The sequence below is a fragment of the Neoarius graeffei genome, chromosome 21, assembly GCF_027579695.1.
Source record: "Neoarius graeffei isolate fNeoGra1 chromosome 21, fNeoGra1.pri, whole genome shotgun sequence".
NCBI lineage: Eukaryota > Metazoa > Chordata > Actinopteri > Siluriformes > Ariidae > Neoarius > Neoarius graeffei.
Window position 1 is genome coordinate 44,607,080 of NC_083589.1, and position 17,349 is coordinate 44,624,428.

The window sequence follows — 17,349 nt, forward strand, 5'->3', positions numbered from 1 at the left end:
CTCATGTATGAGCTCTGATGTGCCAATGGAATTTACAGACAAAATCTTTTGTAGTAATATTAATTCGCCTTTTTTAAAAACATAATCCCATTGTTTTTTGAGCTCAGAGTATAGACTTGAAATATCTAGTTTTTAATGAAAAGAATATCCCGGTGAAAGGAACAGCATGAGCTTGTTTGTTTGGAGGACAAAATGCGACTCCAGGCTGTTTCTGTAGAGGACAGAATCTTGGCCAGTAAGTCACTGCACATTTGCGAATGAGACTTTCAGTCAGGGGCAGACATGGGAGGATATATTCTTTTCTATATATTTATATGCAAAATAAATATGTAATAAGAAATGTATAAACGTATTTATTTTGGCTATATTATGAACTTGATCAAAATAGAATTCCCATTTTGTATGGGCTGTTCCTTAAAGGACATGGGACATGAAACATAAATGCACGCTAGATCAGTCTCTTTCCATTAAAAATATGAATTAATTGCATCAACAAATACAAAATCATCTATTAAATTCAGCAAAATCGTTATATTCGTGATGATTATATGGCATTTCTGCTCGAGCTCCGATATGCATATTTTACAACCGGAAGAGCCGCTGTCACGTGATCATACGTCACAAAAGCTTTCGGGCACAGCACAAGCGGGTAGATGAATGGAGAAGTGAATGACAAGAAAATTGTTTTTATAGTCTTTAACGTACATTGAACATCATGGTGTATTGTGCTGCTTATGGTTGCAATAATTCCAATGGGAAATGCCCTGGAGTAAGTTTTTTTGCATTCCCCAAGGACCCGAAGCTGAGGAAAGTGTGGGCTCACTACTGCTGTAGAAAAAACTTTGCACCTACTGTTTCCCACAAACTGTGTTCGGACCATTTCACTGAGGATTCTTTCAACATTAATACTCAGGTACTGAGCGATATTAATTGCCAAGCCAAATTTAAGAGGCCGTATAGCCGGGTTCATGGAGGCAGTGATAGCGCCATAATATACAGGGCCTAACATTCCTACAACTGTAGAGACAGTCAAGAAATCCTGTAACATTAATGGACATTTAAATAAATGTTAAGTTATGTTCGTAAGTTTGTTTAACTTTTCTTAATTTTCATCTCTTTCGCCAAATGGCGTAGTGTTGTTGGCTGTGTGATGGCGTTTCGCCATTTTGAATGTTTTCATCTCAGACTCTGGAAGCATTGTATCTCAATCAATCTCGAAAAATATCAGCAAAAAAAAACTAGCTTGCAACGGACTTTAGCTAGATCTATGATGAACTTTCAATGTATGATACAAAAATAATACTTCTTTCAACAGATCATTAGCCTTTGAGCAGAATTGTTTTTAACTTACCAGGAAGTGTTATCGAGCCGACCGCTTTCAGTTTCCTGGGGATTGAATGAACTCTCACTCTCAGAATCATCTGACCCGTCAGAGTAAAGACAAGATCCATGTTCATGTGAATTTCCAGCTATCGGTTCGAATTGATAGGGTCTAACTTCACATCTCTGTGAAACATCGGGAATGTCACTGTCGATGGTGTCCATTTCGGTAACCTGTTTACATTAGATTCCCAAGCGCTGGCTCCTTGGAAAGTTTTTGTGACGTCACGGGTCACGTGACCACCTAGCTAATTAACGAATCATTGTTTTATGCTGATGTCTAAAAAAGTTGAATAATGTGATGATTTTCACATTTTTGACGCCCTGCAGTGATTTAGATGGCATTTCTTATGTCCTTTATACATAATTATACCCAGAAAAAAATCCATGTCCCATGTCCTTTAATATGCAACTCTTCCTTCAGTCAGGAAAAAAAAACTTTTAAGGGACTGTACACAAAATTGATCTGCTATATACACCTTGTTGGGTGATTTTAGTTAGAGACTGTAGCAGTACACTGCAGCATTGTGTTTATTTTCCCACGGTAGAGCCTTAATTCTTGCTTCACGGTTTTAGCTATTAAGTGGGGATGAGAAATTTGTTACTCAGTTATTTAGCTGGATGTCTCTAAGGAGGTGACAGATGAATTATTGAATCTTACAAGTGATTTCCATTACTTCAGTAAACCAGTCCAAATACAGTATGCAATGCAAAATACGTTGTGAAATAGAGAAAGCTAACACTTTCTTATTAGTGATTCAGCTTCCTACTGACAGTAGTGCAAATGAATGTGTGTACTGTACCTGGCCTGCCTTACCTCTTTCCTACAACCTCCCATCTGACTCCTTCCTTCCTTCCTTCCTTCCTTTCTTTCTTCCGATAGATTTTTTTTTTTTAAACCAGTTTTGTTTATGCTGTTCCTAGCCGTTGATATTCATACATATTCGTTCTTCGGAGGCCTGCAATGCTCCGGCTCTATGTCTTTGGGGTACAATTTTAAAGTCTTCCAGTGGAGCTATTTTCTGTGACAGAAAAACGATGGTGTTGATCCACAGTTTTACATAGAGAGCGGTGCAGCAGCGATGCCGGTTCACTCCAGGTGTCTTGTGCATGGTCCCTGTGTGGGGTATCCGCCGAACGCATGGTGACAAATGGCAATTATATTTGTGTGTTCTTCATGAATCCATCAAACATTGGCCTTTTAAAAATGCTCCCAAGATATTTCGGCCTGTCAGATACAGGGGACCAAATTGGGATGCTGCTTAGACAGTCAAGAAGCACTCACCCCCAGTTTGTCTGTGATGTGTTTGACAGAGTGAGTAGAGGAATACCATGTATTATTCAACTACAAATGTACACTCTCAACAGTTGTTGATGTGTTGGAAGCAGAGCAGTTAGAAGACCAATTTGAGCTGTTTTCAAACCCTCGCCCCCCCCCTCCCTCTCCGAACATGGTGTTTTAATGCAACCTGTCAGTTTGTATACAACACTAGTCAGGATACTGCATGTGTTTTTGCTTAGCTGCATCTCTTTAAATAGCTGGTATGCTAAGCTGAACACATTATCCATCCATTATCTGTATCCGCTTATCCTGTACGGGGTCGCGGGCAAGCTGGAGCCTATCCCAGCTGACTATGAGCGAGAGGCAGGGTACACCCTGGACAAGTCATTAAATCATCGCAGGGCTGATGCATAGAGACAAACAATTCACACCTATGGTCAATTTAGTGCCACCGAATAACCTAACCTGCATGTCTTTGGACTGTGGGGGGAAAACAGAGCGCCTGGAGGAAACCCACACAGACACGGGGAGAACATGCAAACTCCACACAGAAAGGCCCTCGCCGGCCGTTGGGCTCGAACCTACCAGGACCTTCTTGCTGTGAGGCAACAGTGCTAACCATTACACCACCATGCCACCCCTTAACACATTATTCATACTCCATATACTGTAGATTATCCACGTTTAGGGCCCTTCACTTTGCTTTTGGATTTTCGAAGAAGAGCAGCTTTATTTATCACACGTACACTTAAGCACAGTGAAATTCCTCTCTGTATTTAACCCATCTGAAGCAGTGAACACACACACACATGCACACACGTGAGCAATGAACACACACACACACATACCCAGAGCAGTGGGCAGCCATGCTACAGTGCCTGGGGAGCAGTTGGGGGTTAGGTGCCTTGCTCAAGGGCACTTCAGTTTAACCCCATGTTAACCTAACTGCATGATTTTTATATACAATATTGGACTGCAGTAGACCTTGGCTGTTTTTGGCTGCTGTAATTTATGCTTACTTTCAGTAATGCTTAATCATAGACTAACCACTGTGTATGTAGATGTGTGTAATCTGTTCTTCAACTGATACTGTTTGTAAACTTTGAGTCCTTCGGAGGATTGGAAATGCTGTATAAATCAGTTTTTTATACAGCCGGTTGCTTTTTATTATTTAGTAAAGGAATTTGCCTCATCACGAATGGTTGTAGACACTAAAGCATCTTAGATTGGCAACGAAAGTTGACTTCTGTCAATAATATTAGATCACACCTCCTAAAATGTACAGTGTGTATTTTTTATCATGCTCTGTGCAAATAGAACTATGGCCGCTCCAGGAAGTTTATGTGAGTACTTTTCTGTTGAGCCTTTAGTATCATCTCTCAATGTTTTTTATATCCATTACATTTTTAGATGCAGTCATAAGTTTGGTCTGATTCTGTTCTAAATTCATCAACACTTGGAAATTCATGAAAAACGGACTAAAAGCTGTGTGGAATAATCGGCAGGAGCTTATTGGGCATGCTTGCTGTTGGACACATCTGGTGTGAAGATGCATGTAGACAGTTGGCCGCCAAACGTCTGTATGTGTTTAAGAGCACATGCATGTACTGGAGATTGGTCAGAGAATGAAGATCCAGGCTCTGCCTGTGTTTAATTGCATTGCTTTACCTTTGCATTCCTGTCAGAGATCTCCCTCAGTGATGTGTTGTTAAAAAGCAGTGGGCTGCATTTCTTTCCCCCTCTTGTTAAACGTAATTGCACTTGGTGTTCTGACGATTTAAAAAAAAAAGACGAGGAGAAAGCTGTTCTTTTGCTGCCTTCATTGAGAAGTTCAGTTGTTTTGCAAATCAATGGTTTGCTGCAAGCTGTCAGAAAAGCTGGCTTATGATTACTGTTGTGTAGACTTCCACAAAGAAAATGCAAAATGAAACCCAGAAATGTACAGGAGCAAAGAAAAATGAATAATTCAGAGCTCCGTAAGTGTCTGTGGTGTGACTCCTTCTCTGATACAGATAGTGAGGAAGGCAGCTCTCCCAGTAGAGCTGAATACACAGGAGATCTTTCTGCTGAAAATGCCGCTGCTCCTGTTTCATCAGGTAGATCAGCTCATTCCAGCACCTCCTCGTGCCTGTAACACATGTGAAGGCTTTGAGTGAATGAACATCATGGCAGCAGGGACCTTATTATGAGCAGAGACAGCACAAAAATCAAATTCTCAGTCACACATAGACTGCTGTCTGGGTGGACACACCTCTGATAATGGATCGCAGCAAGTGTGTTCTGTCCTTTATAATCTCTGGTATAATAATCTGGAAGATGAGTGATAGGCTTTTCCTTTCAGTGGAAACTTCCAGGAATTTTTCTTCACCCTGACAAATCCGCAAGCTCCATGGGTTTTATTTTTGTGCTGACATGAGCAGAATCTGCTGGTTAAAGCTGGCTTGTTTTTATTTTGGTTGGCACAAGTCAGTTGTTTTTGTGTTTGCTCGCTTTTGCTGTTTTCATGGTCATAAATTAACAATGCCTGGTCATACAGGTGGAACGGCATAAAAGTGGATGTTACGTTCAACCTTTAAGTCCGGTGAGAAACCTAGTCCAAAACTACTCATGTTGCTGCCTCCCAAGACGCCGCTTAGTGTATCAGGAGGAATAAATGGTATTCTCCTGGCAACCTGGTTTTGTGGATGTTCACTATTGAAGTAACACCCACTTCACAAATAGGCTCCATCACCCAAATATTAACTTAATAAATCAGACTTAAATATTTACAAACAGCCCAGTTGTGGTTACTGAAGGTCAATTTATCCCGAACGCTTTCTGAAGCATCTTATGGTTATGCTCTTTTAGAACACACACCCATTCCTTTCGCACACAGGTTTAAGTCAAATGACCGCCACAGAAGTCCATTTAAGTCCAAAAAGCATAATATTAAAATATTTATTTTACATAATATATACCAAAATAGACAATTTTATGTCTTGTCTTTTCATCTGCGTTACTACTGTAAAATAGAGCTGCATGTGTTTAATTAGGGATAGAAATATTAAGTAATTTGTTTCGGCTTCTTCACCACGACATTGAATAAGCTTGCAGCATAATGTGTGGAAGAGGCCAGCTAATGATCATGAGCTTTCCTAGCAGTGCTGGTGACTTTTTTTTCAAGCACAAATAGCTTACTGGTTACAGGGTGTGTAATATTTATTTTTGTTGTTTTGAAAGACAGTTTAGGGTGTTGGATTCAAATGAGTAAAATATTTTATGAAATAAAATCTCTTTTGATATTCTAATGTGATACTTTTTATACAGTGCTGCTAGAAAGTTTGTGAACCCTTTAATTTTCTGTATTTCTGTATAAATTTGACTGGAAACATGATCAGATCTGGGCGGCACAGTGGTGTAGTGGTTAGCGCTGTCGCCTCACAGCAAGAAGGTCCTGGGTTCGAGCCCCGTGGCCGGCGAGGTCCTTTCTGTGTGGAGTTTGCATGTTCTCCCCGTGTCCGCGTGGGTTTCCTCCGGGTGCTCCGGTTTCCCCCACAGTCCAAAGACATGCAGGTTAGGTTAACTGGTGACTCTAAATTGACCGTAGGTGTGAATGTGAGTGTGAATGGTTGTCTGTGTCTATGTGTCAGCCCTGTGATGACCTGGCGACTTGTCCAGGGTGTACCCCGCCTTTCGCCCATAGTCAGCTGGGATAGGCTCCAGCTTGCCTGCGACCCTGTAGAAGGATAAAGCGGCTAGAGATAATGAGATGAGATGATCAGATCTTCATCTACACTAAGTTATAAAAAGTAAAAATAAAGAGAACCCAATTAAACAAATGATTTTTTAGATTTATTTATTGAGCAAAATTATCCAGCATTAAGTGTCTAATGCCGCTTTTCCACTACCAACGCGGCTGAGTTGGGCTGAGGCGTGCGGTGCTGAGTTGGGCTGAGTCGAGCTGAGTGGGGCTGTTGGAGTTGCATTTTGACTACAACCGCGCTGAACCGTGCTGGCTGGAAGTGGGTGGACACATTGGGTGGAGTTGGCGAAAGTGGGTGGATGTCACGTGATGTCGTTAGGCGGCGCAAACAGTGACATCAGTGACCTTTTAAGTGGTAGTCTCACGACCCGGATAGTAAACAATAAACATGGAGGACATGGAGTCGTTAGTGTTGCTGGTCTTGGTGCTGTGGCTTGTTGTCACCGACAACGCCAACAGATACTGGCAAGAGCGTATAGATGAGGCGAGGCGCATAAGGCTTCAGAAATTCTCGTAATTCGTAATTCTTCTTCTTCCGGGTTTACGGTGTTTACAGATCCCAGCGTGCTCGCGGGGCGTGTGTGGGCATGTGAGGACACTCCTCCTCACCAATCAGTGCACAGGGGAGTGTCTCCTCACGCCCCTAGCCCCACTCGGCTCGGTTTGGCTCGCTTCAGCCCCACTCCAAAACCGTGCGAGTTTTGGGTGCTGAGTAGGGCTGAAACGAGCTGAGTCGTGCTGCTCTGAGGTAGTCGAAACGCGAGCCATGTCGGGCTGAAGTGAGCTGAAAAAGGGTAGTGGAAAAGGGCCATTTGTTGGGAAAAAGTATGCAATCCTTTGCCTTCAGTAACTACTGTAGTGTAGTGTGAACCCCTTGAGCAGCAATAAGTTCAACCATATGTTTCCGGAAACGTGTGATTGATTCTGCACAACGGGTTGGAGGAATTTTGGCCCATGCTTCCTGACAAAATTGCTTCAGCTCATGAGATATTGGTGGGCTTCCTTGCATGAACATCTCGTTTTAGGTACTTGCACAAGATTTCTAGTGAGGTAAGGTCTGTACTTTGACATTCCAAAATGTTAAATTTCTTTCACCGTTTCTTTGTAGACTTACTTGTCTGCGTAGGATTGTTGTCTTGCTGCATGGCCCACTTATGGTTAAGCTTCAGTTCACAGACAGATACCCTGACATTTTCCTGTAGGATTTGCTGGTACAATCCAGAATTCATACATTCATCAATAATAATAAGCTGTCCTGGATCCGAGGCAACAAAGCAGACCCAAGCTGTGATGCTGCCGTCCTCATGCTTCATGGTCGGGATGAGGTTCTTATGTTGGAATGCAGTGTTTGGTTTTCTCCACACATATAATGATTTTCTTTTAAAAAATTTATACAGTGGCATGCAAAAGTTTGGGCACCCTTGCTGAAAATGTCTGTTACTGTGAACAGTTCATCTTCTGCTCACTTAACTAATCACCAAAAGGCATAAGCGTAAAGATGACACATTTCTTTAATATTTTCCACAAGATTACATTTTTATTTCCATCATTTACAAGCATAAAATACCAAAAAAATGAAAAGGAGCTGAAGCAAAAGTTTGGGCACCCTGCATGGTCAGTACTTAGTAACACCCCCTTTGGCAAGTATCACAGCTTGTAAACACTTTTTGTAGCCAGCTAATAATCTTTCAGTTCTTACCTGTGGGATTTTCACACATTCGTCCTTGCAAAAGGCCTCCAGTTCTACAAGTTTCTTGGGCTGTCTTGCATGCACTGCTCTTTTGAGATCTATCCATAGATTTTCAATGATGTTTAGGTCAGGGGACTGTGAGGGCCAGGGCAAAACCTTCAGCTTGTGCCTCTTGAGGTATTCCACTGTAGATTTTGAGGTGTGTTTTGGATCATTGTCTTATTTTAGGACCCATCCTCTTTTTAACTTCAACTTTTTTACAGATGGTGTGATTGTTTGCTTCCAGAATTTGCTGGTATTTATTTAAGTCCATGCTTCCCTTGACCAATGAAATGTGCCCTGTGCCACTGGCTGCAACACAACCCCAAAGCATGCTCGATCCACACCCATGCTTCAGAGTTGGAGAGGTGTTCTTTTCCTGGAATTTGGCACCCTTTTTTCTCCAAACATACCTTTGCACATTGTGGCCAAAAAGTTCTATTTTGATTTCATCAGTCCACAGGACTTGTTTCCAAAATGCATCAGGCTTATTTAGATGCTCATTTGCAAACTTCAGACGCTGAATTTTGTGGCTAGGACGCAGGAAAGGTTTTCTTCTGATGACTCTCCCATGAAGGTCATATTTGTTCAGGTGTCGCTGCATAGTAGAACAGTGCACCACCACTCCAGGGTCTGCTAAATCTTTCTGAAGGTCTTTTGCAGTCAAACAGGGGTTTTAATTTGCCTTTCTAGCAATCCAACGAGCAGTTCTTTCAGAAAGTTTTCTTCATCTTCCAGACCTCACCTTGATCTCCACTGTTTCTGTTAACTGCCATTTCTTAATAACATTACAATCTGAGGAAACAGTTACCTGAAAACACTTTGCTACGTTCTTGTAGCCTTCTCCTGCTTTGTGAGCATCAATTATTTTATTATTCAGAATGCGAGGGAGTTGCTTAGAGGAGCCCATGGCTGTTGATTTTAGGGACAAGTTTGAGGAGTCAGAGAATTTATACAGCTTTGAAATCTGCATCATCTGACCTTTCCTAACGAAGAATTTGAACAAGCCACAGCTCAATAAGCTAATTAAGGTCTGGAACCTTGGTAAAAGTTACCTGAGAACTCAAATGTATTGGGGTGCCCAAACTTTCGCATGGTATTCCTTTTCTTTTTTTACTCTCCAATTGTACAAAACAAAAATAATACACAAATCTCACAGAAAACACTGAAAAGAAATGTCGTCTTTACCTTTATGCCTTTTGGTGATCAGTTCATCTTCTGCTCACTTAACTATTCACAGTAACAGACATTTTCAGCAAGGGTGCCCAAACTTTTGCATGCCTGTGTGTGTGTGTGTGTGTGTGTGTGTGTGTGTGTGTGTGTGTGTAAGGAAGGCATAACAGTTGATGAATTTAGAGGCATGTGCCTCAATTCTCTGCCATTCCTGTCCTGCTTCAGCATGACCCATTAAAAAAAAAAAAAAAACTACGTCATACATCATGTGGTGGGCTTTTCCTGTTTTGTGCAAAGCAGTGTGGGATAGAAATTTGAAACCGAAGACCAAAACGGAGGACATGAGTGTGCAAAAGAAACGTGGAAGACTGATGATAGTAACGGAAAGCGAGTAGAAAAGATGCTATGTTGCGAAGGAAAGGAAACACAGGACCAAACTAATAACAATCGGTGGTCAGCGAGCATGGTGGGATAATCTGAAAATGAAATCGAGCCATGAAACGCACGAAAGTTTTGCCAGCTATTTGTGAGCTATTTGTTGTCAGTGGCATGGTTAAAGGTGAACCTGCACACATGGGCTTCCTCTGCTTGATTGATTGTTCGAAGCAGGCGATTTCATGCACATTATTTGCTATGGAATCCCTTCAAAGTAAAGAACTTCCCAGCCACAGAATGGCCTGATATTTTGTGAGATATTACAGAAATAAACATGTATCACAATGACCAAATTTCAGAGGGAACTAAATTTCACCGTTTTATGAAATCGAAAGGCAGCTTCACTTTAATCTGTCCATAGAATATTCTTCCAGTAGGGTTCTGGCTTATCCACGTGATCTTGAGCAAACTTCAGACAGGCAGCAGCATTTTTTTTTTTTTTGAAACTAGTGGTTTTCTTCTTGCTATCCTGTCATGCACACCATTCTTGTTCAGTGTTCACCTGATGGTAGACTCATGAACATTGACATCCCTCAAAGCAAGAGTGGCCTGTAGGGTCTTAGATGTTATCCTGGGGTTCTTTGTGATTTCCTGTAATATTATTCACCATGCCATTGAGTGATTTTTGCTGGATGACCACTCCGTGTGAGATTAACAGTGGTTCTGAATTCCCTCCATTTGTATAACATCTGCCTTGCAGTGGCTTGGTGGAGGCCAAACTCTTTTTATAAATGGTTTTGTAACCTAACTCTTTTTCTGAGAGTTCTCTTCAGTAAACCTGTGTGTTGAAGACTAGACATTGATGGTGAAGACCCAAGTTTATGTTCATGAAACATGGAAAGGCCTGCTCAACTCATGCCTGATTGCCATCCCCCTGACTAATTACCCCTTTAAATGAACTTGTACTCCAATATGTTCACATACTTTTTCCATTAATGATGTTTAATACTGTATAATTTTGCACAATAAATAAACTGTTTTTGTGTCATTTGTTTAACTGGGTTCTCTTTATCTAATTTTAGGACTTAGATGAAGCTCTGATCACATTTCAGGTCAAATTTATGCAGAAAGAAAGAAAATCGTGAAGAGTTTGCAAACGTTCAAGCAACATTGTAGTGAAAAGTCCTGGAACACTAATTTACATGTAATACGTCGATATAAAGACGGTTGAATCAGTAATTTACCTGACACCTACTAAATTTTCTTTCTCTCTTTCTCTCTGTCTCTCTCTATACAGCCCAACCTCAGCCCAGAGATGGAGATGCCACATGGCTGCACAATGGCCTACATCCAGGCATAAGCAATGGCCATAAAACTCCACCAGGAGCCATACAGCCTGCAGGATCTTCTGCTTCCTTCTCTGAGATGAGGAAACCAGCACCTCCTGTCTCTCAGCGTGTGCAGAAAAAACTCCGCTCTAGCCTGTCCGTCAACAGTGACAGCAGCAGGAGGAGCAAAGGCAGTTCCATGGGCTCCCAAAAACCTGGCTCCTCTCCAGAGGGTAAGTAATACTATACTACATTCTCTCTCTCTCTCTCTCTCTCTCTCTCTCTCTCTCTCTCTCTCTCACTTACTCACTCACACTTCTTCTGTTTATAAGCTTCATAATTTTGCATAATTATTGCACAATCTCTTTAAGCTCCTGCTTCTCTTTGGGCTTGCAAACTAATCCACAACCATAATCAACTATTTTAATACATTTAGTCATCACATTTCAGTTCTTTCTAATTATCATGCTTGATTTTTTTTTTTCCCCTTGGATGTGTGTCATTGCTCACGAGGCTAAAATTGTGCAAGGACTTTGATGATCCAAAAAAGCAGCTAGCACCTTGTCAGGCCTGATGATGATTTGAATGCTGTAATGAAGGCGCTCACCAGTGCATTAGTAATGGTCACCAAGGTGTGACCTTTTAACAAGGCTATGGAGAGTGGGGGGTCGGCCATATGTCAGCTCCACCTCTGCATGGGCCCTTGCTTTCCTCTCTCGTGGTGTCCTCTCATTAAGATCTGCTCTGTGGTTCTGCAACACACACCTCTGCCCACTTCAGCCCATCACACACATGCACACTCGCAGTACTCTCTCACATCCCCCACTCTGGCTTCGTGCTCTTTCTTGCTGCCCTTTGTACTAACATGTCTTATAAAGCATATGTCCATTGTGTAGTTACACGTGACATTAGTTTAAGTTGGAAAAAAAAAAGAGATTTAGTGTAACTTCAAAATAATATACATGCACATATTTTAGTGGGTTTTTTTTCTTAAATATGAAAAGTGCCACAAGCTTATCATTATAAAAGTTCAGTTATGGTTGAGGAAGAATGTGGCATAGATTTTGTGTGTCTATTGATTTGACAGAAATGTCTGTTTTAATAGTATAATACCGTCGACTTGTTAATTGGTAAGAAAGAAAAAAGCCACTTCAATAAGTCTCATTACTGCTTTTGTGTCTGCTAGTTGTAGAATTGTGTTCTAAATCAATATGCTCACTCAAGTATTTATTTCCCACTGGAGAACAGCAATCTGTTGTGTTTTAATGTTTACATGGATTACCATAATCTGTTTGCATGGGAAATTAGCTCCTAAACAGGTGGGAAAGCAGAAGAATAAAGCCTTACAAGGAGCTGCTCAGGGGATTCTGCTTTTTGCATTCTTGGCTTGCATGTCTGGCACTAATATTCAACTGTGATAACAGCAGCTGTGTTGGAGAGACATTTAATTGAGAGCTGCTTTGTTTTGTGAATGGGGTAGGATTTTGAGTCATGGTAGGTTTGTGTTGTAAGCACGCACTCATTTCAGCTCTCTGACAAATTTAATTAGCCAGACGGAGTCCACTGAAAAACTACTATTCAGTATTTAAATAATATTGGCTAGCTTTTTTCGTGGCATATCAGATACATTCCATTCAGCTAGCATGATACTGAACTCATCTTTGACTCGTTCAAGTATCATGCTAGCTGAATGGAATGTACCCGTATCTGATATGCCACGAAAAAAGCCATCTCATCTCATTATCTCTAGCCGCTTTATCCTGTTCTACAGGGTCGCAGGCAAGCTGGAGCCTATCCCAGCTGACTACGGGCGAAAGGCGGGGTACACCCTGGACAAGTCGCCAGGTCATCACAGGGCTGACACATAGACACAGACAACCATTCACACTCACGGTCAATTTAGAGTCACCAGTTAACCTAACCTGCATGTCTTTGGAGTGTGGAGGAAACCGGAGCACCCGGAGGAAACCCACGCGGACACGGGGAGAACATGCAAACTCCACACAGAAAGGCCCTCGCCGGCCACGGGGCTCGAACCCAGAACCTTCTTGCTGTGAGGCGACAGCACTAACCACTACACCACCATGCCGCCCGAAAAAAGCCATTATTATTATTATTATTATTATTCACCCACGTGCAATGAACCGGTGCTACAGGTGCTCTAGCCCCTGCCCCTTTTCTGTTTGCTGTCCAAAGTGCCCTTTTCATAGGGACTGTTTTGTTGTTTTTTTTTTTTTAATATTTGTAAAAGATAAGTTAGCTCCAACATCAATATTCTCTACAATTTGACAATAATATATGAAATTATATATTTATAAAATAACGTTTTTCTATGTAAATGCGGGCATCAATCCGTGACGTCATGCATTCAGTGAACCTCCGTGCAGAAAGCGCATGCAGGCGGTTGACAGTGGGAGACAGTGCGAGGAACGGCATGGTAAGGTCACACTGAAAGTCTCCTTTCATTTCTTATCTGAACATGCAATATTGTGCAGCTTAGAACACAACAGTAAATGCGTAGGGTTGTTTATCATTTAATGAAGCCGCCTCGGCTATATTTAAACCGTTTGCTCCATCCATTTCATTAACGTGGCAGATTCGGAAACTTTAGTTTGAACGACGGCATTAATAACATATTCTAGCAGCTTCGAAAACTTAAGGCTGAATGACGACGTCCACAACATATTCTATCAAGACACACAGAATGTTCAGTTGCAATTGAAATTTAGTTTTGAATAAAGTTAACTTGTGTGAAAAATTTGTTCCAAGTGCCCTTTTTTGAATGTTGAGCCCCTGCCCCTCCAAAGGTCTTTGCACGGCCCTGTTATTATTATTATTTTAATTATTATTATTATTATACATACACATTCGATGGAACAATTATAGATTTCACAAAAAGTTAAGAACAGGGGGTAACTTACCAATATTGAATGCTGATTCTAATCGAATGTAATTCAATGTTCTGTTAATCCAATGTACAAAGTCAAAGTTCTAACAATAAAAATGGTACAAGTCCAAAAAGCCTGAACAACAACCCAACTTGTATACAAGCGATATACAGGTTGACAGTTCAAGTTCAAAGTTACTTTTGGTCGTAGTTAATTGTTACATTGCAGTTGTTCAAAACAAAAGGGCTTTGCTGAGTGAAGTCCTCTTGTAAAAGCCTCCGTCACTTTTCCTCACCTCCAAGTAGAACTTTTGACAATATTTCCACTATTGGTGTCTTTTCCAGTTTTTCGATGTCCGTTGGTCTGTTTTTCTTTTGTAAATATGTACATGAAGAATATCCAGTGAAGTTTTGGTCGCCTTTCGGGTGTTCAGCGCGTCTTTCTTTTTCAAAATTCTCTCTAAATCTTCCGCTTTTAACGAAGCAAACCTCGTGGCCATGTTTGTGTACAAACTGTCAGTCATTTGCTAGCGCAGAAGTTTTATGTCCCCGACGTGTCTCTCTTCCAGTTTTTCGATGTCCGTTGGTATGTTTTTTCTTTTGTAAATATGCGTGAAGAATATATAAAGAAGTTTTGGTAGCCTTTTGGGTGTTCAGTGCGTCTTTAGTTTCATTTTTCAGTTTATTTATTTAGTGCTTAAACCTAGCACTGGATTCACCTCGTCTTCTCTGTTTCCCGGCTGACAAACAAATGATTGTGCGCATGCGCAGCAGAAAAGTTTTGTCATTGGATCTTCGCATGAGCGCTGATGTGTGACGTCGTGTTGTCTTGACAACGTGCGATATTATAACAATATTGCACACTCGTTCTCCATTGGGGAGAGTGGCACAATACATGGAGGATAAGCGATATGTTAACAAAATTGCATGCTATCAATAAACCCACTAGAAGGGAATAGAATACATGTTTTTATTCCATGGAAAAAGTGGCCCGTATGTATAATAATTTATATTACTGTAGTTATCTCTTGTTTCTACTCCTCAATGCACCCAATCATGAAAGTTTCTCGCATTTTCTAGAGCTTAGTTTATCCGTGGCTGTACACTGCTGTCACAAAAGTTAAATGTATACAAATAACCACTGACCAATCATATACATGCCATGCAAGTTTGCTGATGTTAATATTAATGGTAAATGTGTCGCAATGCCATGATGAATCACGCATGGGGTAACACACTTTTTATCTTGTTTTATTTTCAGCAGTAGTTATTAGATGTTTGTCACTGTCTTGCTGTTGCAGCATAAAACCTGTGTATAATGTTGCTTTCAATTTCGCCTACTTGACTGCATAAGTCTCTGTCTCCATTTGTATCTTGCTCCCCCTGTCATTTGGGGTCTGAGGCAGATGATAGTCTTTCTTCATTTCAGTGTTCCTCCACAATTCACTGTTCTGTGCCAGAGCCTTCTTGTTTTATGTCACACTGCCCCTCTTTTTGATGTTAGCCTCTGGGTTTTTCCAGATGTCTCATACTGTTTCCTCAGCGGTGCTTCGGCTGGTTTGGGTTTCTTAAACTCTGGGCTTTTTCAGCTGCAGCTGACATTAAGCATAACATGTTCCTAGAAGTGATGTCAGTTTTGCAGGCCTGCCTGTCACATACGTACATTACCCAGCCTCTCATTCTTTAAGATTCATAATAATCACTGCTGATAAATTATGCATCCAAGGGAATGCATAAAGCACTGTAGCACAAATCTTTGTCTAGAATGAACATCTGACAGAAATGTTGAAGTGGATTTCATCAGTGATTTGTTTTATCAGTTGGGCTTATTGGTGAGTCATGATTAAGGACAGTGTCCTGGTTTCAGAATGTAACGTCAGACTGCCGAATTTTTTCAAACTAATGATGCATTTTAACTTTGAGTGGATCCGTGTGTCAGCATGGTTATTGTTTCACCAGGTCAGATCTTCTCTTTATAAAAAGCACTTTGATTAAACAAACATGAGCATTCAGAGGTCTTGAAGTTGAGCTTTCGTCTTTATTTTTCTTATAGCAGCTCCAGTCAAACCGGGTACTCTCTCTGACAGCTCGCCGTGAACCGATGAAAGCCATGCAAATGTGCTTTTTGGAATGACACCATCAAGTCCATTTCTCTAAAATATGCATCAAGTCCAGTTACTTGGCTGATAGTTGGGATATGCCCAGCATGGTGCTGTTAGTCTCTAAAGCCCACCGCACACCTTCCCGATTTGCTTACGATTTTGTCGGGTCAATTGAATTGCTTGTGAATTGTAAATGTGTGCGGGGGCACCTCGTAGCCGATTTCATCGGTTCTTGGTTGCTCGGTTCAGATCAAACTGGTCTCGATATTTTCGGACGCGATCTCCTCGTACGCAACACAATCAGTAGTGTGCGCGTTATTACGATCTTATAGGTCACGATAATTTAATTTTAAACAGCCAATTGGAGTGCCAGGATTGATCACACATGGACTGCAGACTGGGAAGCACAACTTGTCACTTTGGGAAGAGTCCACCTGTCTTTACAGTGGTGCTTGAAAGTTTGTGAACCCTTTAGAATTTTCTATATTTCTGCATAAATATGACCTAAAACATCATCAGATTTTCACACAAGTCCTAAAAATAGATAAAGAGAACCCAGTTAAATGAATGAGACAATTATACTTGGTCATTTATTTATTGAGGAAAATGATCCAATATTACATAGTGTCATGCAAAAGTTTGGGCACCCTTACTGAAAATGTCTGTTACTGTGAATAGTTAAGTGAGCAGAAGATGAACTGATCACCAAAAGGCATAAAGGTAAAGACAAGACATTTCTTTTCAGCGTTTTTCGCAAGATTTGTGTATTATTTTTGTTTTGTACGACTGGAGAGTGAAAAAAGAAAAGGAATACCATGCGAAAGTTTGGGCACCCCAATACATTTGAGTTCTCAGGTGACTTTTACCAAGGTTCCAGACCTTAATTAGCTTATTGAGCTGTGGCTTGTTCAAATTCTTCGTTAGGAAAGGTCAGATGATGCAGATTTCAAAGCTGTATAAATTGTCTGACTCCTCAAACTTGTCCCTAAAATCAACAGCCATGGGCTCCTCTAAGCAACTCCCTCGCATTCTGAATAATAAAATAATTGATGCTCACAAAGCAGGAGAAGGCTACAAGAACGTAGCAAAGTGTTTTCAGGTAGCTGTTTCCTCAGATCATAATGTTATTAAGAAATGGCAGTTAACAGAAACAGTGGAGATCAAGGTGAGGTCTGGAAGATGAAGAAAACTTTCTGAAAGAACTGCTCGTTGGATTACTAGAAAGGCAAATAAAACCCCCTGTTTGACTGCAAAAGACCTTCAGAAAGATTTAGCAGACCCTGGAGTGGTGGTGCACTGTTCTACTATGTAGCGACACCTGAACAAATATGACCTTCATGGGAGAGTCATC

General features: G+C 41.0%; 1 protein-coding gene across 2 annotated transcripts in view; it reads left to right on the top strand.

Annotated features, from left to right (window-relative positions):
• mdfic (MyoD family inhibitor domain containing) overlaps positions 1-17,349 on the top strand; it is a 56,867-nt gene that overhangs the window by 32,893 nt on the left and 6,625 nt on the right. For both annotated transcript variants that reach the window (XM_060903200.1, XM_060903201.1), the window contains exon 4: positions 10,979-11,242. In XM_060903200.1, the coding sequence (XP_060759183.1) occupies positions 10,979-11,242 (264 nt within the window). The remainder of the gene's footprint in view (positions 1-10,978; positions 11,243-17,349) is intronic.